This window comes from Manis pentadactyla, chromosome 1 (assembly GCF_030020395.1).
Source record: "Manis pentadactyla isolate mManPen7 chromosome 1, mManPen7.hap1, whole genome shotgun sequence".
Lineage (NCBI taxonomy): Eukaryota > Metazoa > Chordata > Mammalia > Pholidota > Manidae > Manis > Manis pentadactyla.
In genome coordinates, this window is record NC_080019.1 from 158,041,179 (window position 1) to 158,066,024 (window position 24,846).

At 35.7% G+C, this 24,846-nt stretch overlaps 1 protein-coding gene across 2 annotated transcripts in view; it reads left to right on the plus strand.

The window, feature by feature from the left end:
• Positions 1-24,846, plus strand: part of ADGRG7 (adhesion G protein-coupled receptor G7) — a 78,776-nt gene that overhangs the window by 24,119 nt on the left and 29,811 nt on the right. The window contains exons 4-12 of one of the 2 annotated variants that reach the window (XM_036916509.2): positions 6,089-6,201; positions 8,144-8,293; positions 8,736-8,836; positions 11,783-11,922; positions 12,037-12,141; positions 16,134-16,294; positions 16,620-16,775; positions 19,105-19,217; positions 23,744-24,081. In XM_036916509.2, coding sequence (XP_036772404.2) covers positions 6,089-6,201; positions 8,144-8,293; positions 8,736-8,836; positions 11,783-11,922; positions 12,037-12,141; positions 16,134-16,294; positions 16,620-16,775; positions 19,105-19,217; positions 23,744-24,081 — 1,377 coding nt within the window. Of the gene's footprint in view, positions 1-6,088; positions 6,202-8,143; positions 8,294-8,735; positions 8,837-11,782; positions 11,923-12,036; positions 12,142-16,133; positions 16,295-16,619; positions 16,776-19,104; positions 19,218-23,743; positions 24,082-24,846 lie in introns of those variants that run through there. The other variant, XM_036916510.2, reaches the window with a different exon arrangement.

Sequence of the window (24,846 nt, forward strand, 5' to 3'; positions counted from 1 at the left end):
TGATGTATTTTGAATTTGGTTTGTTAATATTTGTTGATTTTTGCCTCTGTGTTCATCAGGGATATTGGCCTGTAGTTTTATTTTTTTGTGATGTCTTTGTCTGCTTTTGGTATTAGAATAATAATGACCTCATAGAATGAGTTTAGAAGTATTCCCTTCTCTTCTACTTTTTGGAAAACTTTAAGGAGAATGGGTATTACTCTTCTTTATATGTTTGATAAAATTCTGTCATGATGTCATCTGGGTCAGGGGTTTTGTTTTTAGGTAGTTTTTGATTACCAATTCAATTTCATTGCTGGTAATTGGTCTGTTCAGATTTTCTGTTTTTCCCTGCTCAATCATGGAAGGTTGTATTTTTCTAGTAAGTTGTCCATTTCTTCTAGGTTATCCAGTTTGTTAGCATATAATTTTTCATAGTATTCTCTAATAATTCTTTGTATTTCTGTGGTGTCTGTAGTGATTTTTCCTTTCTCATTTCTGATTCTGCTTAAGTGTGTAGACTCTCTTTTTTTCTTGAAAAGTCTGGCTTGGGGTTTATCTATTTTGTTTATTTTCTTGAAGAACCAGCTCTTGCTTTCTTTGGTTCTTTCTATTGTTTTGTTCTTCTCAATTTTATTTATTTCTGCTCTAATCTTTATTATGTCCCTCCTTCTATTGACTTTGGGCCTCATTTGTTATTCTTTTTGTAGTTTCATTAATTGTGGTTTTAGACTCTTAACTTGGGGCAAGCTTGTATTGTACATGCTTTCCTCTTAGGACTGCCTTTGCCTTGGTCTACCACAGGTTTTGGGGTTTTGAGTTGCTGTTTTCATTTGTCCCCATATATTGCTTAATATCTGTTTTAATTTGACCTTTGATTCATTGATTATTTAGGAGCATGTTGTTAAGACTAGATGTGTTTGTGGGCTTTTTGGTTTCTTTGCATAATTCATTTCTAGTTTCATACCTTTGTGGTCTGAGAAACTAGTTGGTACAATTTCAATCTTTTTGAATTTACTGAGGCTCTTTTATGTGTGATCTATTCTGGAAAACATTCCATGTACACTGTATCCTGCTGCTTTGGGGTGGAGGGTTGTGTAGATGTCTGTTAGGTCCATCTGTTCTAATGCAGTGTTCAGTGCCTCTGTCTCCTTATTTTCTGTCTGGTTGATCTGCTTTTTGGTGTGAGTGGTGTTTTGAAGTCTCCTACAGTGAATGCATTGCATTCTATTTCCCCTTTATTCTGTTAGTATTTGTTTCACATATTTAGGTGCTCCTACATTGGGTACATAGATATTTATAATGGTTATATCCTCTTGTTGGACTGACCCTTTTATCATCATGTAATGTCCTTCTTTGTCTCATGTTTCTTTATTTTGAAATCTATTTTGTCTGATGTAAGTACTGGTACTCCTGCTTTTTTCTCCCTATTATTTTTATGAAATATCTTTTTCTATCTCTTCACTTTTGGTCTGTGTATATCTTTGGGTTTGAAGTGAATCTCTTGTAGGCAGCATATAGATGGGTCTTCTTTTTTTTAAATCTATTCTGCAACTCTATAGCTTTTGATTGGTGCATTCAGTCCATTTACATTTAAGGTGATTATCAATAGATATGTACTTATTGCCATTGTAGGCTTTAGATCTGTGGTTACCAGAGGTTCAAGGACTGCTTTCCTACTATCTAACAGTCTATTTTAACTCATGCTATTTCAAGCACAATCTAAAAGTTCTTTTTTTTCACCCCTTCTTCCTTCTCCATTCTTTATATTTTAGGTGTCATATTCTGTACTCTTTGTGTATCCCTTAACTAAGTTTGTGAGTAGTTGATTTAATTTTGTATTTGCTTGGTAATTAATTGGTGTACTTCCTTTACTGTGGTTTTATTTTCTCTGGTGACAGCTATTTAGCCTTAGGAGCACTTCCGTCTCAAGCAGTCCCTTTAAGATACACTGTGAAGATGGTTTGTTGGTGATGAATTCCCTCAACTTTTGCTTATCTGGAAATTGTTTAATCCCTGCTTAAAATTTAAATAATCTTTCCAAGTAGAATATTCTTGGTTGGTTACCCTTCTGTTTCATTGCTTTAAATATATCATGCCACTCCCTTCTGGCCTTTATGGTTTCTGCTGAGAATTCTGCTGATAGCCTGATGGTGTTTCCTATATAAGTCATCTTTTTTTATATATCTCTGGCTGCTTTCAGTACACTCTCTTTGTCCTTGATCTTTGCCATAACCTGAGTGACTATTTCCTTACCCAGATTGGGGAAGTTTTCTACAGTTATTTCCTCAAGGTGACTTTCTAACCTTTTGTCTCTCTCTTTTTCTTCTGGAACCCCTATAATGCGACTATTGTTTGGATTTGTCCCACAGCTCTCTTATTATTCTTTCATTCCTAGAGAGCCATTTTTCTCTCTGTGCCTCAGCTTCTTTGTTTTCATTTTCTCTCATTTCTGTTTCATTTACTGTCTCCTCTAGCTCATCTAATCTACTTTTAAATCCCTCATTGTATATTTCATTTCAGATACTGTATTTTTCAAAATTTCTGTCTCTTCACTGAAGTCCTCCCTGAGATCTTGAGTATTTTTCTGTAGCTACATGAGCATGTTTATGAATTTTATTTTGAAATCTTTATCAAGAAGATTGATGATTTCAGTTTCATAAAGCCCTCTTTCTGTCATTTTTTCTTGCAATTTTGTTTGGACCAAATTCCTTTGCCACTTCATTTTTTAGTGTTTCCTATGGAATAATAATTTTGTGTAGGTGGCACCCTCTAATGCCCAGAAGCTCTACTCTCTGGCCACTGCTGTGCACCTGCAGCAATGGCAGGAGTCATAGATGAATGGAACTGGTTCCTGCTGGGAGGAAGTAACTGCAGGCTGCATACTGCAGTGGGGGGCCTTGGGACTGCCGTGGCCAACCAGGGTCATGGAGTATCTGAAGCTCATGAGATTTCCCAACCTGCGGGGCTGAGTGTGCCAGAAAGGTTTTGTCCTCCTGCCCTCTCTCCTGAGCAGTGAGCTATTTGTAATCTTTGTCCCTTTAGTGCTCCTCTTGCTGCTGCAAAGTCCTTCAAACTGCCTGCCTTTCTTTTTCCCAGGGGGGCTGGTTGTACATATATGTTCTCCACAAACAGCTGTAATATCAGTCTCTCCAAGTATTCTGCCCATCTTTGCTTTCCAGCCCACTGATCTCCAGAGCACCATGCAATGTGGGTTCATGCTCCCAGAACAGCTCTCCAGGTCTGGGTGTTCAGCAGTCTTGGGCTTCTACTCCCTCCTCATTCCATTTCTCTTTCTCCTGCCTGTGTTCTGGGTTGTAGGGAGGGCTTGTATCCCACCAGATTGTGGTTTTGTTACTTCACCCTTTTCTGTGAGGTCTTCTCTTTCTTCCAAGATGCAGGCAGTCTGTTCTGCAGTCTTCAAGTTGCTTTTTCAGGATTAGTTGTCTTTTTTATATTGGTGTGTTTTATGTGATTTTGGGAGGAGGTTTCTGCCTTACTTCTCATGCCGCCATCTTTTTTTCCTACCTCATTTACTTTTTTCAACAGCTTTATACATTTGCTTACCTCCATGATACCTTTCTTGAAGTGTGACAACCTTGCTTGCACAGAGGCATTCTGAGAATAAAGGAGCACTATTTCAAATATGCTCCTTGATGATATCCATGAATTTGGTGACTTAATTGACTTCAATGCCACATTGTTTGATATTTCTGAAAGGAAGCCTTTGAAATTTATAGATCCTTTCCTGGCAGCTTAGAGCCCATTATGCCACATGATTTTCCCTAAATGTTTTACTTGTCCTTTGATTGCATTGACTTTTTTCTGACCAATCCTCCTATGTCTCACTTCTTCCTGTAGGTTATTATCCATTTCCCACAAAACTCAGTAATACAGCTAATTCTATATCATTTATGAAAGTGTTTGATAGAGCTTCTGTCAGTAGTGACCCTGGGGAGAATATTACATTTTATTTAGATACTTATTTTTGTGTAAGTCAAGGGCTCTTTGAAACACCAAGAAGTTATCACCTGAGCCTCCCTATTGCAGTGTCCTCTCATAGCTAATACTGTTAATGGATAAAACCACCTCCCACTGTCATTAGAGGGACAACTGATCAGAAGGTGACCTTTCTTTGGAGAAGCTTTAGGCAACTGCTTCCTTGGGCAACAACTAGAAACACCGAAGTTAGAGCTTGCTTCTACAATACTTAAAGTAGAAGGTTAAAGTCATTCTTAACTTGTATTATGGCTCCTCCTCTACTCTATGACATAATGAAAATTTCAAACATATATGTAGCTCTTTCCTATGTGCTTTTTAAACCTTACTTTTCTAAGAGATTACATAGACCAGCATTCAATTTGTGGAATCCAAATTGCTTTTGCACAAATATGTCATGGTTACTCAAGTATGGTCATACCTCTTTGCACAGGTCATTCCAGCCTCTTGATTAAAAGCTCAGAAGGAAATGGGAGGGCTTCAATTGTATTGGTACTTCTTATATTGTGTGGTACATCCATGGATATCTGTTGTCTTAATTCTTATAGGTTTTGAATGTCTTAAAAACTTCATTATAATTTATAAGACAAATGCAGCTCCAGAAAATAATTGTGTGATACTGAATCAGGAAAAATAAGACTCAGTAATATACCCATTAAGGGACACCACACTTGATATATATTACTTCTTTGGGAACAGGAGAATCACCATCTTTCATTTGGTTATCATTTTTCTTTTCTGAACAACTATTATGAAAATGTTTATTACACTTATCTTTGAATTTCAGATTAAGCCCATAAAAAAATAAAAAGATATAGATTCCAACTATTGACAAATTTGCTTTTAGTTTTATATTAAGAATTGTAATTATTCAATTTTATATGGCAAATGACCAAAATACTTTTCAATGATTTTGCATAGTTGGATTCATACTTGTAGGTAATATAGAGGAAAAGATGCATTTGCACTAAGCCACTGAAAAAATAAAATCCTACATATATGCTTCATATTTTCATTATGTCATAGAGTAAGGTGGAGCCACCATATAAGAGTGACTTTAACCTTCTACTTTAAGTGTTGTAGAAGCAATCTCTAACTTCAGTGTTTCTAGTTGTAGCCCAAAGAAGCAGCTGCCCAAAGTTGTTCCTGGAAAAAGTTCACCTTCTGATCAGTTGTGCCTCTAATACAGTGGGAAGTGATTTTATCAATTAACAGCCTTGTAAGTATTAGCAATGGGAGGACACTGAGGTAGGGAGGCTCAGGTGATAATCCTAGGAATAAACCCAATGATGGAACAAATATTTATTGAAATCCAACCAAATATCAAATAGGTGCTACAATACAATAGAACTCTTTGCCTTTCATTTATTAACCAGACTTGGATAAAGAAAGAAAAATCAACATATTATTCAATATCTAGTAAGAATTTTTCATATTGTTTCTGGTCTCTCAGCCCAATATTCCACATTACATCCAATTCAAAACCCTTATGTCCCTAATTGTTGGAATGCAAATTTCCTCGCAGACTTCAAAGGAAAGAAATAGTTGACTGGCCTCTTGAATTCCAGATTTAAAAATTAAGACAAGTGGTGTCTGTCTAAAATATTCTTGTAGTAACTGTCTGATTCACTTGTGCATTGCTGTGTATCTAACCACCCCAAACTTAGCAGCTTAAAGCAATGATGATTTAGATTTCTCCTAGTTCTGTGGGTTGAGCGTGTCTTGAAGGTTTAAGACAACTTCTCACATGGGGCATTGGTGGTGGATGTTGGTTGGAAGGCCTCCGTTCTCCTCCACAGGCCTCGCATCCTCTAGTAAATCAGACCTGCTTCCTTATATGGCAGTCTGGGGACTGCGTTCCAAGACAGTGACAGCTGAAGCTTCAAGCCTTCTTGAGGTCTAGGTTCTGGAGCTCATATGACACTTTTGTACTACATTCTGTTGGTCAAAGCAAGTTATAAAGCCAGCCTAGAGTTAGGAAATGGAGGAACAGACTCTACTTCTCAATGGGAGGATCACCAAAATCACATCGCGAAGAGGGATGTGTATAGGAGCAGGCAGTTAACTATGGCCATCTTTGTAAACACTTTTGTTCTTCTTTTTATTAAAGCGGGCAGACCAAAGGCAACCCGGCTGTGCAATATTACTACATATGGAGAGATAGTATTAGAAAAGGTGACAATAGGAAATTGCAATGAAAATCTGGAAACCCTGGAAAAGCAGGTATGCCACGTGGCCCATGTGATGAGCACCTGGAAAAAGTGCAGGTGGTGCAGTCTCTGTTCTTCAGATACCTCATGGCTGAATCAATGCTTTTAACTTTACAATTAGAAATAAAAAATAGTAACTAAAACCTTTCTTTTATTTTTGAAGTTGGCAACTGTTTATGAAAAAGTATAGTCGACATGTCAGTTCAGCAAATTTCAGCAAATGATAATCTATAGTATATTTTATGTGGCCTGATCTTTTTTGACCAGTGAAGTTTTGACTAAAAATAGATCCTTGATATTTGAGACCTAAAGGAAGGTATTTTGATGGTCTATTGGATTGCAATAAAGGGAAAAAAACTTTGACCAAAGACCTTTTGATACAGGAAACTCTAGTATCTAATGCTGGTCTCAATCTGTATCCATGAGTAGGTGAAATGGGAAATACATCTGACTAGATAGGTTTTCATGTAGATTAAATTATTTTGACTAAGGATATGCCCAAATACACGGAATTGTTAATACCTGGGGCAAAGCAGAGAGAGGAAAAGGAAACTTACTTTTATGTGGTCCCTCAAGGTGCCAGGCATGTTACATATGTTACCTCATTTAGTTACCTCATTAGTCCTTATAGAACCTCTGTTAGTTAGATGTTATTTCCATATTATAGATTATTATAGCTAATCACACTTACTAATTATTGAGCACTTACTGCATGCCAAATGCTGTGCTGAGCATTCTATAAACATTATTTTATCATGTTTAATTCTTGTAACAACTATATAGCTAGTTATTAATATAACCATTTTATAGATAAGAAAACTGTCACTGAGAGGTGTAGTGTTTTGCCCAGTGAACATAGCCAAAAGGTGATGGAGCTCCTCTTGATGTTAAAGTCCACACTGTCCCGCACTAGCTCCCTAACCCAAGATGGGCAGTGGTGCGGGTGGAGATGGTAGTGGATTGTGGAAGTGGCTGCCAACCATATGGGCAGTGCCAGCTACACAGACTGGGGGAAAGACTTCCTGTTCTAGAGGCTGACAAACTAGTTTTTAATCCACAGCTTTATCACTTCTAAGCTGCATGAATTTAGGGTGAACTTAACCTCTTCAAGCCTTTAAATAAGAATGAGGATGCTTAACTCACAATGTTGTATTAAACCTATAAAGCATTTAGCAAAGTACCTATCACACAGCAGGGAACTGGCAATTGAATAAGAACATTATTTGTTTCTGTCTACTGAGTGGATATTGTTTCCAACTTTTACCCAAGCTTGAATGGTGTATGATCTCAGTTTGATTTTTGAAACGATGCTGCCATCTAGTGAAAAACGAATTCCACCCCCCTACCCACATTGACACCCAGCTCTACTAAAAACAACATGGATTACATGTGTTAACCTCACAACAGAATCTGGGGACTAGTTGGTACCTGGAAAGGTTGTCATCGTCAGTGCTTCCCAAACTATCTGTGTTGAAAAGCCAGTTTAAAAAATTTCTCACCTATTGCAGACCAATGATTTTGTAAAATATAATAAAAATGAGAATTACTAAGAAAATGAAATAAAAAACATGAAATACAAATCTATTTAAAAAATTATTAGATTTAAGACATACAATTGTTACATACATTTCTGATCACTTATTCTCAGTTTCTGTGCTTAGCTCCTAGGGACCCTGTACAAACAGTGAACCAAAATGGGTCACAGCTTGAGAAGTTGCTTATGTAGCTAAGACAGCCTGCCAAAGTTAATGAATCCTGGCAAGTAGTAAAAGCTAGAAAAACCTCTGGCTTGCATGTACTTGTCCTTTACACAAGGAAAAAGCAAGCATAACACATTGAGCGGATATGATGTTCTGGACACTGAGGATCAGCGAAACCCCACTTTATTCACCTGCAGTTGCTTGCAAAGTGTTTAGATATAGTTGTATAATGTTAGTCTTTTTTTTTTTAAACAGATAGTCAATATCTCAAAAGAGTCTAACAATATTTCTGCTGAAGCCCAAATTTTAACATCTGATGCCAATAGATTAACTCCTGACAACCTCACTTCTGCTACTAGAGTGGCTGGACAGATCTTCAACGCATCCAGATATGCTTCAACTGAGGTAAAACTCACAAGGTTTTAAAAAAAAGAGAGGGGAAGAAAGAAAGACTTAGAAAGATATAGGAAAAAGACAAATCAAGAAATAATTTTATTAGTATAATAGTTTTACTAAATGTAATTAATGAAGTATAGTTATAGTGTTTTGAGAATCCGAACTCTTATTTTGTTTCTGCTTCTGTATCCAAGCATCTGCTGCTTTTGTGTTCTTGAGGGTGGGAATGGAGGTTCTTTGAAGACCTTGTCACGAGCTCAAATTTAGAGACCTAAGTTTTCTAGTTGACTGAATTTATATTTTCACCCTGCCTTATAGATCAAATAATAAACCTTTATTTCTTTTTGCCCCTCTATTACCATACCAATGGTACCACTTGATACCATAATAATTCATCATAATGCTGGATGATTTGTGTCTTCTATGACAATTGGTGCCTTCTTCCTGGCAGGCAAAACGAGTGACTGTTACAACAGTGAGTCAACTTCTAGATGCCAGTGATGACGTTTTTCAAAGAGCTGCTGCTGCTGATAATACTAATAGCTTTGCAACGTAAGTACAATTCCAATTTTTAAGAAAACCTGACAAACAGCCACTTATTTTCCTAGGTTAAAGAATTAACAGAGGGTCTTTTGTTTCTCCCATAAATATACTAATTGGCTGATTCCTCTAGAATGCAGACTGGAGCACTGGCTTCCCATGTGATCTTTCGTTACTAGGTGGAGTAGTATGTTAACTCTAGTTACAGGGTGGCCATGACGTGGAGGAGAGTAACTGGGATGATTCAGATTAGAACTTTATTTCCTAGATTTAGTTCCGCCAGGGCCAAGGGACAACCTGCTTGCATAATAGGAGCTTTTCCAACTCCTTTCTAATGCACAGAGCAACAGATAACAGTATGACTTTGCAGGGTGTGTTGCCAGCCCCCTGCCCCAAAACTCAGCACTTCTCAAGATACCCACTTAAGTTATCTTGACCAAATGGAGACTTATTGTAAAGAGGCAAATGGAAACCCAGGGAACCTAAGAACAGGATGAAAATACAGTGGAATCCTATAGACCCTGGGAGTGGGGGGATGGCAAGGCATCCAGAACAACCTTGAAGATCTCCATAGAGGAGTTTACGGGTCTTCACTCTGGGATAATATGATGGTTGTGGCCATAACCTTTAAAGTCAGACAGTCCTGGGTTCAAATCTTAACATTTTTATATATAGCACGTACGTGATTTTGGCCAAATTCCTCCACATTTCTCTGAAGAGCATCAGACTCTTCAATCTAATATGAAAGGTAATTTTGGGACTCATTTAAGTAGGATTCTTAAATGAAATAATATATGCAAATCAGTAGCATAATATCTGACTTACACATGTTAAGTCTTAAAAAAAAGTTAGCAGTTGTCTGTATAATTACTATGACCCAATAAGTATGTATTACTTCTAGGGTCTGCTGTCTCATAATTTAACCTTTTTCATGATGCTGGGGAAATAGAACTAAAAACGAACCTTCTCCCAATCTGGAAATGTTCTCCACAAAGGTAGTAGAGAAAGAAAACACTTCCATTGTTGTGTAAACATTAAACCAGGTTGTGGCACGCATTACAAAACTCTAAGAGATTTCAAGGGTAGAAAGGAATCCTACCTCTTTTATAGCCAAGCAGTATAGCCCACTATATACATGTCTTCAGATAAACATTAACTAGTCCTCAATTAAGAGAACTTGGCAGAACTATTGGTCACTCATACTTCATCCTAAATTAACTTGGTAATTGAGGTGACCATTTGTATTAGCTAATCGACTTTATCGAGAGGAAATCAAACTTCTCATACCTTTAGGACAGCAGGTAGTCTTGCAGCTTGGGGCAAGGTGCCCCTCCACCGACATCAGGCTCCTTTTCTCCCCAGAAATTGGGAGATAGGGGCACTAGCTCCCTTAATGTTTACATTTCAAAGAGATGGCTCCTAGGACCTGGAGAAAGATATTCCTAGGTCATTAAACTGACAAAGGATTTATTTACATTCCAAAGAGAGGAGAAAGTACCTATAAATTTTCTAAATTAAATGCTAAAAGAAAAAAGAGAAATTTCTTCCTATATTTTCAACAGGATGAATTAAGCCTCCTATTTTTAATTTGCATTTGTCCTTACAATGACACAATGACCTCTTTGCTCCCCTCTGCACCATGACTTTCCTTAAAGCAATTGCACTCACTGAAAAATTCCTGAGTGAAAGAATCTGACGGCTTCTCTGCCATCCTTCAGATTGGGCACTCTGAGGCAGGCACCCGTCTCTAATCCAATCAATTACATCAAGGGAAGGGAAGAATCGTATGGAAGAAAAAATGGCCTTAGGAGTGCCTGTGGCTACAGCACCCTTTTCAAAGTGGTTCTGAACATGGAATTGACCCCATACATCAAGCACATCTTTCCCTTTAGCCTTCAAATGCCTGAGGGAGCATCTCTTGCTATTTCCAGTGTCTCACGGGATACTGACCTTTTGGTAGATACCCAGTATATATTGTTTGGTTGATGAATATATGAATTAAGTTCTTAGCAAACTGGAGTTTTGTTAGGTATTCCTCCTGTTGACAGTTCTGGAGTATGATTGTTATTCAGTTAAGTGGGACATATAGTGTGAATTGCTGAGAATTCAGAAAACAGTTCATGAAAGGAAAACATTTGAAACAGAAACCGACTTGCATGTTTCCATATGAATGAGAATTTATAAAGTAATCTTTAATTATTTTAAAATTTATCCTTCATTTTTAGCTCACTTGGGGAAAGGAAAAGATATTTTTGTGGCAGAAATAAAGACCTAAAATATGAAACAACTACATTTTCATGAAATCCTTTCATTTCTGGTAAAACTACATCAAACCTTTTATCCCAGACACAGAGATTTTGTTTTGTCATGTACAGAAGTAGTGTAAATATTTCTTATAGGAAACAAGAAAAAGAAAAGGTCTTACGACTTTTCTTTGGACAACACCAAATTGACAGGTTCCTCCTACTGCATCTCAACTCTCATGTAATCCATCTATAAATTTATCCGAAGTAGAAAAGAACATTGTGAAAACCCGCAATGTTAATTTAGTTAATAGCCAAGATAATGAGCTCAGAAATCTGTTCTCCCATGGTTCCTTGTGAACTGTTGCTGCAGGAACCAACAACTTACTAGAGATGCTTTGGACACCAAGGGGTTTAGGTGAGAGGTGGAGTTACGTAAGTAGAATCAATTCTTACCATTGCAGAAGGAAGAGCATTCCTGACCAGTGGTGGGTAGCAACAGCATTCTTTTATGTGAAGAGCAAAAAGAGAGACTATTTCTATTGAGAAATCTGTCATTGAGTTCTAGCTTGTGCTAGACTGACTTTTAGGTGATTGTGCCAATGTTATCGCATGAATTCTGTGGCCACACTTTTCTACTGAGATGCAGGAGAGAACACGCACCTCTGATTTTATGACGAATCTCTAGATTATTATGTTGTTATGTCCTATGCAGGCTTGTTGAGCAAATGGAAGATTATTCCTTGTCTTTGGGTAATGAGTCAGTGGTGAGCCCTAATCTAGCAGTAAAGTCCGTTAATTTTTCTTCCAAAGACACTGTGGGATCTACAGATGTTCTCTTCACTGTGACGAAAGGTGAGCTGTGTTTCATGTGCTTTTAATAGTAGAGAGCATTCTGCTACCGACCATGAATAATGCTCTATTCATGAAAATCTAGACTTTTAAAATCCTACTTTTTCCTTCTCACAGGAAGTAGTGATTCTTTTGTTTCAAGTTCCATATCTGTGAACATAAACAAGAAAGTGCTTGAACCAAATCAACAGACTGAACTTCAGGTCTTGCTCAGCTCTGAAGGTAGGGCTCACACTGTTACCTTAAAAACGGCACTCAAATCCATAGAATTAAAAACTTAAAGTCTACTGAGTGAGAAAGTGAGAAGTAATGTTTACATAGCTTCACACTAAATAATTTTTAGGTACATTTGAGGTCTGACAGGTTATGGTAATCTCAACTCTACTATTCTAGGACATAGAGATGATTTCTCCTTTTTTTTCTTTTCAAAATCCCTTTGGAGGGTAATAGAATTGAAATGCTCTGGCCATGGCAGACACAAATCTATCTTTTTACAAAAATTAGCTAACGCAGTTCGATTTCACAGTTAAAAATACATAAAAAATATTCAGTTACAAACTCTGCCTGTATTTACTAGCGGTATGGCACTCACAGGCTTAGATTCATCCTGTAGATCTGCCCTGGGGCTATTTTATGTAACTGACACAGTTATCTAGTGGCACCAATTTTCAGTTATCTCTACTAATGGCGACCACCATGGGCTCCCTATCATCTTGCATATGGCTCTTCAGAAATTTTTATGTCTTACTTGAGACGTTTGTACTTTTCAAAGTTTAAAAAAATTGGTGGATTAATTTGACAATAATAATAAGCAAACTAAACACACGTTTACTTTTCCTCTCATCAAATAAAAACATCCAATGCTAGAAAGTACGTATTTAGAATTCAAAATAGCACTGAAAAAGAAGAAAGGTTATTATTTGTGGTTCTGGCATGCTGTTATGTGGAGTGTTGCTTCCATTTGCTTTGGCCATATGCTTTGTGAAGATAGAGACTAAATCTGAGTCTTTTATGCTCTTATCTATGCTTTTCTTTAAATTTAAAAATATTTAATGCATACAGAAAAGTACAGAAAATAATACAAGCAGCACCTAGGTACCACCAGCAGGGTAAATAGATGTCGATTTTGCTATATTTGCTTCAAACCACTTAAAAAAAGGAGATATTACAGCTGCACCTGAAAGTTCTGCCTTATCTTTTTGCATCCCATTGTCCCCAATATTTTATCTTTCTGAAGTTAGTTTGTATTGTTTTCATGGTTGTGTTTAAATTTTTGTTGCATTTTTATATATCCATACATAAAATATCCTATTTTTCAAGTATTTTGAGGATTTATGTAAATAGTATCATGTTGCATGGAACTTACTTATTTTAGCTTAACATCCTTTTTTGGAGATTCATCCATGTGTTATCAAGCTTTTTTTAGCTTTCTCTTTTCTGATTAATATGATGTAGGTATTTTTATTTTCGTTTTACTGCTTAAAGCTCAATGGTATGTTAGATTTTTCTCTTTGTTTACTTGAGCATCTTTCCACATGTTTATTAGATATTCTGATTTCCTACTCAGTGACTTGTTTGTTCAAACACTATGGTCATTTTTCTGTTGGATTGCTTGTCTTTTTCTTATTGGTCATTAGAAATTCTTTACACATTCTGGATACTAATTCTTTATTGGTATATAAGTTGCAAACATCTTTCCTCCACCCTGTAGCTCTCTTTTGCTTGGTTTTGATATCTTTTGCAATACCAAAGTTTCAATTTATAATGCAATCCAATATATCAGTCTTTTCCTCTATAATTGGTACTCTTTAAAAGAAGTCCTTCCCTATGCTAAAGTCACAATGATAGCATCCTATATTTTCTACTGTGTGTGTTTAGTGTTTGTATGTACATTAAGGTCTTCAGTGAACCTAGAATTTATGCTTGTGTTTGTTGTAAGATAAAATCTAATTTTGTTTCATATAAACTATTGATATATTCAAATGAGCTAAAAAACAAGAGACAGAGGCTAGATTAGATTGTAAGGGACATATTTTTATATTGATTTAATTCAATCTCCAAGATTATTTATGTTTTAATTCTTTGTTCCCTTCACGAAGCATCGCCAAAATGTATAAACAAAAATTATTGGAAATATAGGGACACATTGACCAAATCACTATCATAGGAACATATTTTAGTGCAGCTGTCCCAGAAATTGCAGATCAACTAGACAAAACAATGACTACTAAGCTTGACCTTTATATACATTTGAGTATGTTTGTTATTTTGTTTATAGAAAACAGATGATAAAAATTCTTTTCAGATATTCATGGAATGCTTCAAAAACTGACATTAGACCACCTAGAAAAACTGACACATTTTGTAAAATAAAAGTTTCAGGGGACGTAGTTCCTTACCACAATGAAATAAAACTAGAAATGTATCACAAAAGACTATCCAAAATTTTACCCAATTAGAAATTTTAAAACATCATTGTTAGAAAAGAAATCAAAATGCACATTAAAAATTACTTGAAAACTGATGGAAATGAAAATAATACATATCAAAACCTATGGGATATGGACAAAGAGGTATTTAAAGGAAAATATGTATCCTTTAAAAAATTTATTAGAAAATAAATGAATTGTTCAAAAATGAACTAAACATTCAGCTAAAGAAGCATAAAAAATAAAATTACTACAAAGAAAGCTAGAATGAAGGAATTAAAAATATAAGGGTATAAATTAATAAACGTAGAAGTTAATAAATGTTAGACTTGATTAACAAAATGAAAAATTGGTTCCATGAAAAGATTAATGAAGTAGGCAAGCTTCTGACATATCTGATCAAGAAAAGAGAAAGAGGAAGGAAGGAAGGAAGGAAGGAAGGGAGGGAGGGAGGGAGGGAGAGACGGAGGGAAAAGACAAATGAACCAAAGGAGGTACATCCAGAAATATGGAGATTTTTAACAACTATAAAATAATGAATCTGAATATCTAGATGAGAATGATGATTTCTAGTAAATGACCAAAATACTATAGGAATGGGGAGAGGAATGACCAGGGACTTTCATTTTTTTTTACTTTTATGCTTCTATGAATTTGAATTTTACATCAAGCTTGTCATTCTTTAATTTAAAAAAGAGCATAATAAAAGGAAGTCATTACATTTTTAGAGTTAACTTTGTCATCTAGTGTTCTGGATGAAAAATTTACTGAGGTCAATGTGCTGTGAAAACCCCCAGAAACCAATGTTTTTATTTCCAGGTAGAGGATGGAGCACCATGGCTGGCTGTGCAGGGCTTTGTATGAGCTGCCAGGGCCTGCCTCCTCCTCAAATCACATGACTGGAATAGGCTGGTCTCTGCCACTGTTTTAGTTTTCTGTGTATCACTTGTAAAATACAGCAGAGTTTGGGGAATTAATTCAGTTAAAATGAATACTTACTGTTTTTTCTCCCCTTGTTTTAAATATGGTCAACAGTTGTGTAAAGCGTTAGGAGGCATTCCTGAAGTGGGTGCTTGACCACTGCTGCTGTGGCCTTGCCCGTCTAAGATTTCTGAGGAACAGCTGACCACTTTTTCCAGTATCCCAAAGAGACATGTCACAATTGTTTTCCAGCCTTGGGAAAAGCCCATGATTGTCAGGAAATAGATAGTTCAAGATGATGGACAGTGTATGGCTCCAATCCCTGATATGTACAACTCGAGCTCATGGCTCTGTGATAATAGACTGGTCCCTGCTCAGTCTGTTTGAACCAGGAGACAGATCTCATGGAGCACTTTTCTAGGCACAGCTGTCTTGATATTCACTCTTCGCTATTTCTTGTCTGGTGTCTTATCAGTGGGGGAAGCAACATGGGCTTTGGGTTACCGGCATGTCACATTCACTCTGTCTCACTGTATAAGTAGCAAGATGTTTATTTTATACATAAGATACTCAAAATAACTTCTTGAATGGACTAGGCAGAAATTTTTGTTCCCCTTTAGTAAGTAAGGAATCTGAACCTCAGGAAAAAAAATTAGTGGAGGTAGAAGGGCCAAAGCAGGTTATATATATATACATACTGCAATTAAGTAAAGGTTCTGTCACCAAACCATAAACCATTTTTACTGTACTTTTCTTAAATATAAAGCAGCCATGCAGTTGAAAAATGACATAGAACTTTGTTTTTTGTTTACCCTAGGGGTCATTTATTGATTTTAATATCTTTTTTTTTGTTTTACCTCACAGGTAACAGTCAGGCATGTGGCTTTGTAGTGTATCAAAACAACAAGCTTTTCCAATCAAAAACCTTTAAAGCTAAATCAAATTTTACTCAAAAAATTATCTCAAGCAGCACTAAGAAAATTGAGAGAGCTCCAAGTACTGTTAAAATGGTCTTTAGTCCAAAGGTGAGTTTTTCCATTGACAGAAACAAAGTATTTTGCCCACTCTTGATCACAAAGGCAGGATAGTTGGGGCAAAAGAAACCCACAGAAAACTCTTTGGAAGATGCTTTGAAAATATTTATTTAAACCTTACCCCCATCTATCTATTTTTGTCAAAGTAGCGAACTGTAAAATCAACTAATTTGAATTTTTTCCCTCTGTAATCTATAATGAAGATACTATGCTTAGTATGTATCTAATTGATTTCTCATATGCTTATCTTATTTAGTCTTTTCTGCTTGATTAAGCATTAAAAAAAATCAGTTGCAATTGTCTTATCAATTCACAGTATAACCAACAAGAATTCCAACTCCATTCCTATGCCTGTGTCTACTGGAATTTTTTCATGAAGGATTGGGACACATACGGCTGTCAAAAAGTCAGTAGCACTGATAAATTCCTGAACTGCTCCTGCAACCATACTACTAATTTTGCTGTATTAATGGTAAGGACATAAATAGTGATCTCTTTCCAGAGAAGATTTTCCCTTATACACAATTCTGCTCTGTGCTGGTTGGAGACAACTTTGGTGTCCAGTTTACACAGCTACTCAATTCAGATGAAATGGAAAGACAGGGAACAGAGTGACAGGATTAAAAGAGAAGTGCTGGGATAGGCAAGTAGAATAGTTTTTTGCTGTATGATTTCAGGGTAGATGAGTTCGACACTGTGTATCTAATAATGAGAAGGGAGCACATGTGCAAAAGAGGAGCTGACAGATTCTATCCCATTTAACTCATTCTCGTGTTCTGAAGCCTGGAGTTTTATAGCCAGAGTTAAGGCTGTGTGCTGGAAACAGATTCAATACATACTTAGGTATGGTCAGTTTAAATAAGTTACCCAAAGCTTTTTCCATTGGAATAATCCAAGTTACTAAACTTATGCTAGAAGATATAAGAGGAAAAGCTCTTGAATTCATTCAATTTGTACCATAGTTCCCCTATGTATTCCTCTAAGTCTTAACTCCAAAGCTACCCTGTACAAGTAACTGATAACACTTAGCTATAAGTACACCTCTGAAAGTCCTTGGGCTGACCCTTTTAAGAAGAGGGGCTTCTGTTTGTTTCATTTCAGAAACCTATTATCCTGGTGAAACCAAAAATGTTAGTTTAAATGCTTGAAGGGATGTTTTTATATGCAATGCCGTGAGGAGGGATAAAGTGTCTCACTCTTGTTAAGGGACTATTGACCCTATGACTCTCCCAAAGAGAAAAAGATGTGTTCATTCCCCAGTAGTTTTGATGTAACCATATTTGGGAGGCCAGTGGAGATCAGAACATACTGGTAAAACAAAGAATACCAAGTTACAGAATATGCTTTATAAGATTTTTTGAGATAACTAGCTTTCTTATTTTACTGATCAACCCTTTCTTATTTTGATTATTTTCTAACATATTACAGAGAGATCTGCTTTCTCAATCAGAAAATATAAAGATAAAGTTTTAAGTTTTTTGATATCTTTAGATCATTAATACCTTTCAGTAGCTGTGTAAAACTCAAGACTGCTGTACATATTAAAGGACACAGACTGCATTGTCGTAGTTATTTTTCTCCTTTTTTGAGGCCAGTCATTCTTCTCACTAGTATCTGAGTCTGCCTAAATGCCTACGTACTTACACTTGTAATTAGTTTTGGGTTGTGAAATTTTAAGAAAAATTAGATTAGAATTGTATGGACAAAGTAAGAACATGCAGGTGCTAAATGAATAGATGATTACAAAGATCTGAAGCTCTATGTAGTCTGTGATTCTTTGTCCTCTACTCAGTATAGTGCAAACAGGAAGTAACATGAAATTCTTGTTTTATTACTTTTAAAAACATTTATTTTCTTTCTACAAAAAGTAACACATATTCACTGAATAAAGTATGAAAGCTTACCTACTGAACAGAAGTACACTGATATGGAAAGATGTTTATGGTTACTTAAAATAGCAATTTGAGAAGTCTTATTATGCTAACAAACTCCTATATATTCGTGAAGGAGACAAAAAATATTTGAAAGCACATAGAAAATGGTCACCTCTGGAAAAGAGAGATTTTAAGAGGTAAGGTATGATATGGGGTAGCAGGCAGTGAAGAGAAAACTATGCTTTTTAAATTATGTTTTTATATTACTTTCATATTTTAGAGATAAGCATATTTTGCTTTTCTAATTTTAACAATTAAAAAAATTAAAAGTGCAGATGAGCAAAAAGAATTATATGTCTCCTACCCAAATGGTGACCACTATTATTACCTCTCCACATTTCTAAGAGTACATACTTACATGGAATATACTTTTCTATGAATATATAACAAATGGAATAGATATAGATATAGTACACAAAAATGATACCTCTTTTAAAAGAATTAACAGGATCATATGAAACTCCATGTCCATAGAAATATTTCTGCATTATTATTTTTTTTAGTGCATTAGCTGAAATATGTAGATTTCCCCTTGGGTTATAGTTACACATAAAAATAAGGTAAGGGGCAAATGAAGCAACTCTAGCTAATTCAGATCTAATCCAAACAACTTTGATACAAGACACTGAGGAAAAGTATATATATTTTCCCTATCTGAATTAGTTATGTAACTGTTCTCAATCTTCTACTCCATGTAAACTGCTTAGAGATAGGGGTTATTTCCTTTTTTGAGTAAATCAACAGTTTTATAAAAAGAAGACATATCTGGCAACTATCTGGTTATTTTGACCAACATAACTTGGGAAAACTCTCATAGACATTTTAGGAATAGTTATTTAAAAATATGAGTCTTAATTTATTTTGCAGAGTTTCAGAAAGACATATAAATATCCTGAATCACTAGACATAATGTCCAACGTTGGATGTGCACTGTCCATTACTGGTCTGGCTCTCACAATTGGATTTCAGATTGTCACCAGGTAAGAAGGGAAGCAGGCTTTTGTCAAGAGAGAAACTGCTACCCTGTTATTATTTCCTCTGAGTATATTCTCATTAGAATACAATCTCTTGGAAATAGAAAGGAAATAAAATTTAGTTTAACATACTCATTTTATAGAAGAGGACACCCAGTCCTGGAGAGGTTGAGAAATACACACAAATAAATATGTAATTATAAATTGTGGTACGTACCTTGAAAGAAAATTACATACAAGTTTGTCATGTAAAACTAATATGGTCCTGTAGCTTATTAATGCCACAGTTCTTTTGTGTCTAAAAGAACCATACCTACCAATTTGCATTTATAAAAGAAAGAAACATTGCTAAATGGCAAGTTTTTGAAAATAAAATGAATTAAAAAATGTATTAAGTTTTCAAATGTTGAAATTTTTTAGATTTTTAATTCCATAGTTTAAAAAAAATCGAACTGAAAGAAATTAACTGTAACAGTGACTGCACTGGAGAGGGTGAGGACTTGATAATATGAGTAACTGTTGAACCACAGTGTTGTGTATTTGAAACCATCATAAGATTGTATATCAATGATACTTTAATTTAAAAAATTACCTATGAATACATCTCTCTCCACCTAGACCTTCTTACTCAAGGTCCAATTTTGTATAGCACTTGTTATGTTTTTTCATATGCTTTATTTTTAATAATCTGTAAGTATAAACTTGCTATTTATTAGTTTAATTGTATACTTTCTGTTTTCCCATCGGCATGAAAATTGATGAGGACAGTTACATAGTCCGATTTTGTTGTCGCTGTTATTTGTTTTGTTTTAATTTCATCACTGAATTCCCAGGGCTAAGCATAATACCTGGCCCACAGTAGAGGAATATCTGTAGGATTAATGGGTCTATTGAGCATTCCTACTTGGCTCTCCTCTCAAACTCAAGACGTACTCATTTTTTGTTCAAAATTATTTCTGCCTTCCAAATTCCTTCACAACTGTTTTCTCAGATGTGTAGATTCCAATGTGTAATTTTATATTATATGTGTAAATTTTAAAGGTATTGTCATTTAAAATATTTTCCTGAAGTCTTATTAAAAAATTAAAAACCTACAGAAAAGTTGAAGAACACTAAACACCCATATAACTTTCACTTAGTTCACTAATTATTAATATTTTGCTTTATCTCTTTTTTTTCCTGAAAATCTGAAAACAAGTTGTAGACATCATGACTGTTTTTTCTAATTTCTTCAAGATGCATCTCCTAAGAGCAAGGACATTCCCCTACATAGTATAATACCATTATCTTCACTCAGGACATCTAACTCAAGTAGTTTAACATAAATATAATATTATCATGTTAGTACACAATCCATATTCAGATTTCTCCAGTTGTTCCCGTAATGCCCATTATGAGGAGCTGTTTCCCCCCCTCCTCAATGTATTTAGTTGTCAGGTATTTTTAGTCTCCTTAGCCCAGAATAATTTCTCTCCTTTTCTTGTTTGTTTTGGTCTTATATGACATTAAAACTTCTGAAATATTCATGTCAGTTATTTTGTGGAAGGTAGAATATTCTACAACTTAGGATTTGTCTGAAATTTTCCTCATGATTCGACACCAGAGTAATATTTTTTGATGAGAGTGTTAAATCATTAAGTCTTTTCTCAGTGTGACACAGCAAAAAGTTCATGATATTAGTTTGTCCTATTATTGGCTGATTCCTTGTTTAAAGTGGTATCTGCCAGATTTCTATACCACCAATGCTCATGTTTTCCCCTTTGTAAATAATAGCTAATCAATGGGGTAATACTTTGATTCTTACTGGAATATATTATTACATTAGTGGTTGAGAATCATGATTCTCTAATTCATCATTCTTTCTATGTACAGTCACTGTGCTCTTTGAAGAGAGGCGTACTCTTCAGAGCAAACAGAGGGAGTCCCTTCTGTTGTTGTGCCATGTCCTTGTCAGTCTTGACACACTAATTATTTTAGGCAGGGCAAGATGACCCAGGCACATCTTTCACCTTCTCTGTCCCATATTTAGAATCAGTCATTTGTCCAAAGGGACAGAATTATCTTTGATTTCTACTTTTGTCTTTCACACTTAATGAGTCTCTTACCATTCATTTAAAATTTTTATATTGAGTGCTTAGTATGGCCAACTATGTGAGGACTGAATACAAAACTATGAAAGGACAGGTAAGCTCCCATCTCATGGCATTTACATTCTCAGCGGGGAGACAGATACTATACAAATACACATGGAAATAAGTACATAATTACAAATTGTGGTAAGTGCCTTGAATGAGAATTACATGCCATATTATTAAAATTCTGTCACTGTAAAATGAATTGGTGCCTATATTTGTCCTACCTGCCATTACCACACTGTATAACTCTTTTTTTTTTTTTGCCTAAAATCTCACTCTTTCCAGTTATCACTGAATTTTTTTTTCATCCTCTATCAACATGTTTCTTAGCACAGTTTTGCTGCTGTAAATGTCACTAAAAACCCATCAGGAAACAAAAACAAAATGGAATTGTTTCTAAATCCTGAATCCAAATAGTTTTCTTTTTTCAAGGGCAGGTTCCCATATAATATATATTATATATATGTATATACATACAAACATATATATGTATATGTATTACATATAGTATCTGTATACTATACGTTTCTGTGCATATAATAATACTGTACAGATAGTAATATTCAGAATATCCAAGCTATGTGAAAATAGGCTGTTCTCCCTGTGGATTATAGACAGAATTGCAATATGTCATTAGAGGGGACTTAAGGATATATCTGCCTTTAAACAGTAAGGGAAACAATACATGCACAGTAGAGAGAATATCATACCTCATATTTGAGATCAATATCATTATGAGCAACCTTGTATTCTCTGCCAATCTGAAAATATACACATGGATCATCACAGAATACACACACATGTGAAATAAATGTGCATACATGTGTGTATGTGAAGTACACACATATTCTACAGTGCCCTCTGAAGACTACTGGTAAACAATGCCATATTCCAAACAAAATGAAAAAAGCTGTTCTTTTCTAGCAAACATCTTAAGTAAATATGAGAAGAAGAAGAAGAAAAAAAACAGTTTTAAAGAGCACTCGTTTCTACACCCAGAAATTATATCTTCAAATGAAGCAGCAGCCCTTGGGCATGTTTTACAATAAAAGACCTATTTAGAATCTTGACCATTTGACTCTCAGCAACTATTTCTTAAAGTATGATCTTTGGAACCCTAGTCCTTGGGAGAGACTCTGTGGAAAAGTGTTCTGTGATGTTGTACAGAAAAGACACATGAAATTTTGTTTAGTATAAATCATTTACAAAAGAGCAATCATCAGTCTGCTCAAATTATGAAGAATATCATTAGTAGCAATAAGCCTTGAAACAAACTTAAAGTATTTTTACTTAATTTAAGGTTTATATAACTTGGTATTTTTGCTTAGTTTAAAATTATAGTTGGATTTATTGTTTTAAAATTTATACATGATTTTAAAAAATAACTTAAAAAACTGCAGACACTTTCCCTACATTTGAACATGGGTTCATCTACTAATGTGCAATAGTTTCCTATTACGATTTTTAATAAATCCATTTAGAACTTTCCTACAGATAGCCTTTGTATGTGCTTGCAAATCTCGAGTACAATGCATTGTCTCTTGGGGTATTGAAAACTGCCCTAAAACTTAGTGGCCTGAAACAACAGTTTGTTATTTCTGATGATTCTGTGGCTTGACTAGGCTTAGCTGGATGATTGGTTCTACTGGTCTTGCTGAGGGTCTCCTATGAGACTGCAGGCAATGGTGTCTGGGATTGGAGTCATTTGGGGGCTCACCCGGGATCCTGGGACAGCTAGACCTAATTCCCTCTCCATAGAGTCTCAGAGCATTTCCAGGATAGCTGGACTTTTTACATGGTGGCCCAGTACTTCAGCAGCACAAAAGGGGAAGCTTATTATGACCCTTATGGGCCCTTGGTATTTTTGTCTTTTTGGGACACTTCCTCCCCAATTTTTTCTTTGACCTAGAAATTCATTTGTTTCCCCCTTCTGGTTTAAAAAAAAGTCCAAACCTTGCTGTGGATCATAAAATGTATTATGAACCCTGAGCACTACTGTGTCTAATGGACAAGTTGGCCCTGGCCTCCAGGTCTTCTGTTGTATTCTATTAGTCAAAACAAGTCACAGGTCAGCCTTAGAAGGGGACTACATGGGACGTGAATACAGGAAGTAGAGTTCACTGGGGGCCAACTCTGGAGAACAGCTATCACCTTTGATTAGAATATATTTTCAAGAAAGGATGTCTCAACTTTCTCTAACTCAGTTTGTGGAAATGAGATAAGAGGAGAGTATGCCTTTCTGGTGTAGTTGGGAAGGTAGATTTTTTAGCTGGCCCTCTGGGCTATAACCTGGATTTACATTGGGGTAATAATATTCCTTTGTTCCCTCACAATTTCACTAGAGTTTATTTTTTGCAGTTGTTTTGTTTATAAATTAATTAATTAATTTTCTTTCAGGAAAGGCAGAAAAACCTCAGTAACCTGGGTATTGGTCAGTCTGTGCATGTCAATGTTGATTTTTAATCTCTTCTTTGTGTTTGGAATTGAAAACTCCAATAAGAACTTAAAGACAAGTGATACCAGCATTAATGACAATAAGAATGAAGTGCCTACACAAGACATTATAGTCTACTCGAATCCCACATGCACTGTGATTACTGCCTTGATGCATTATTTTCTGTTAGCAACATTCACCTGGTCTGGACTCAACGCTGCACAGCTCTATTTCCTTCTAATTAGGACCATGAAACCACTTCCTCAACGTTTCACTCTGTTCATCTCTTTAATTGGATGGGGTAAGTGTTTGTTTCTCCACTTACTCAGGAGTTTGACTTTGTTGAAATAATTTAATTTAAACAAAAGCCTATTGAAAGCCTAATAGTACAAGGCCAAGGCCTTGAGGCAGGGTACACGGAAAATCTAACAATCACGAAGACTGCCTTCTGCCTAGGGGCTCATACACGGGTGAAGGAGGCAAATGTGATTGAGGCAGCTGTGCTAGATGCATTATACACTGACTTCAAGATGCTGCTTTCCTTTAGTATCTCTACTAATTTGATTTAGACCATGTATAATTAAATTCCTAGCATTTTAGAAGAAATATTTCAAGAAAATCAGAGTGACTCTTTAAGAAAAATAATCTGAAAAATTCACTGGTTTCCAGAAAAGGAGAATTAGTTTAGTGAAATCTAAACTTAAATTTATTCAAGTAAAAGAGGAATTAGGTCATTTAAGAGTGGAAACTGTGGGAGGACCAGGCCAAGATGGTAGTATAGGAAGACCTTGGTCTCTCCTCCTCCTACAGATGAACCCATTTTACACCTATGTACAGAGTAATTCCTACTGAAGAACTGAAGGCTGGTTGAATGAGAATGGCAGGAGAGATGGAGACCCAGTCACGATGGGAGCCCCACCCTCAATGCTAGGAACTGCAGTAGGGAGGGTTGTCACTGAGGTATCCATATACAGATTCACATGCTCTGGGGAACAGAAAAAAAAATGCAGTTTTAAGGGCAACTACAATATAAGTGAAAGAAACCAATTTACTAACCCTAGAGCAT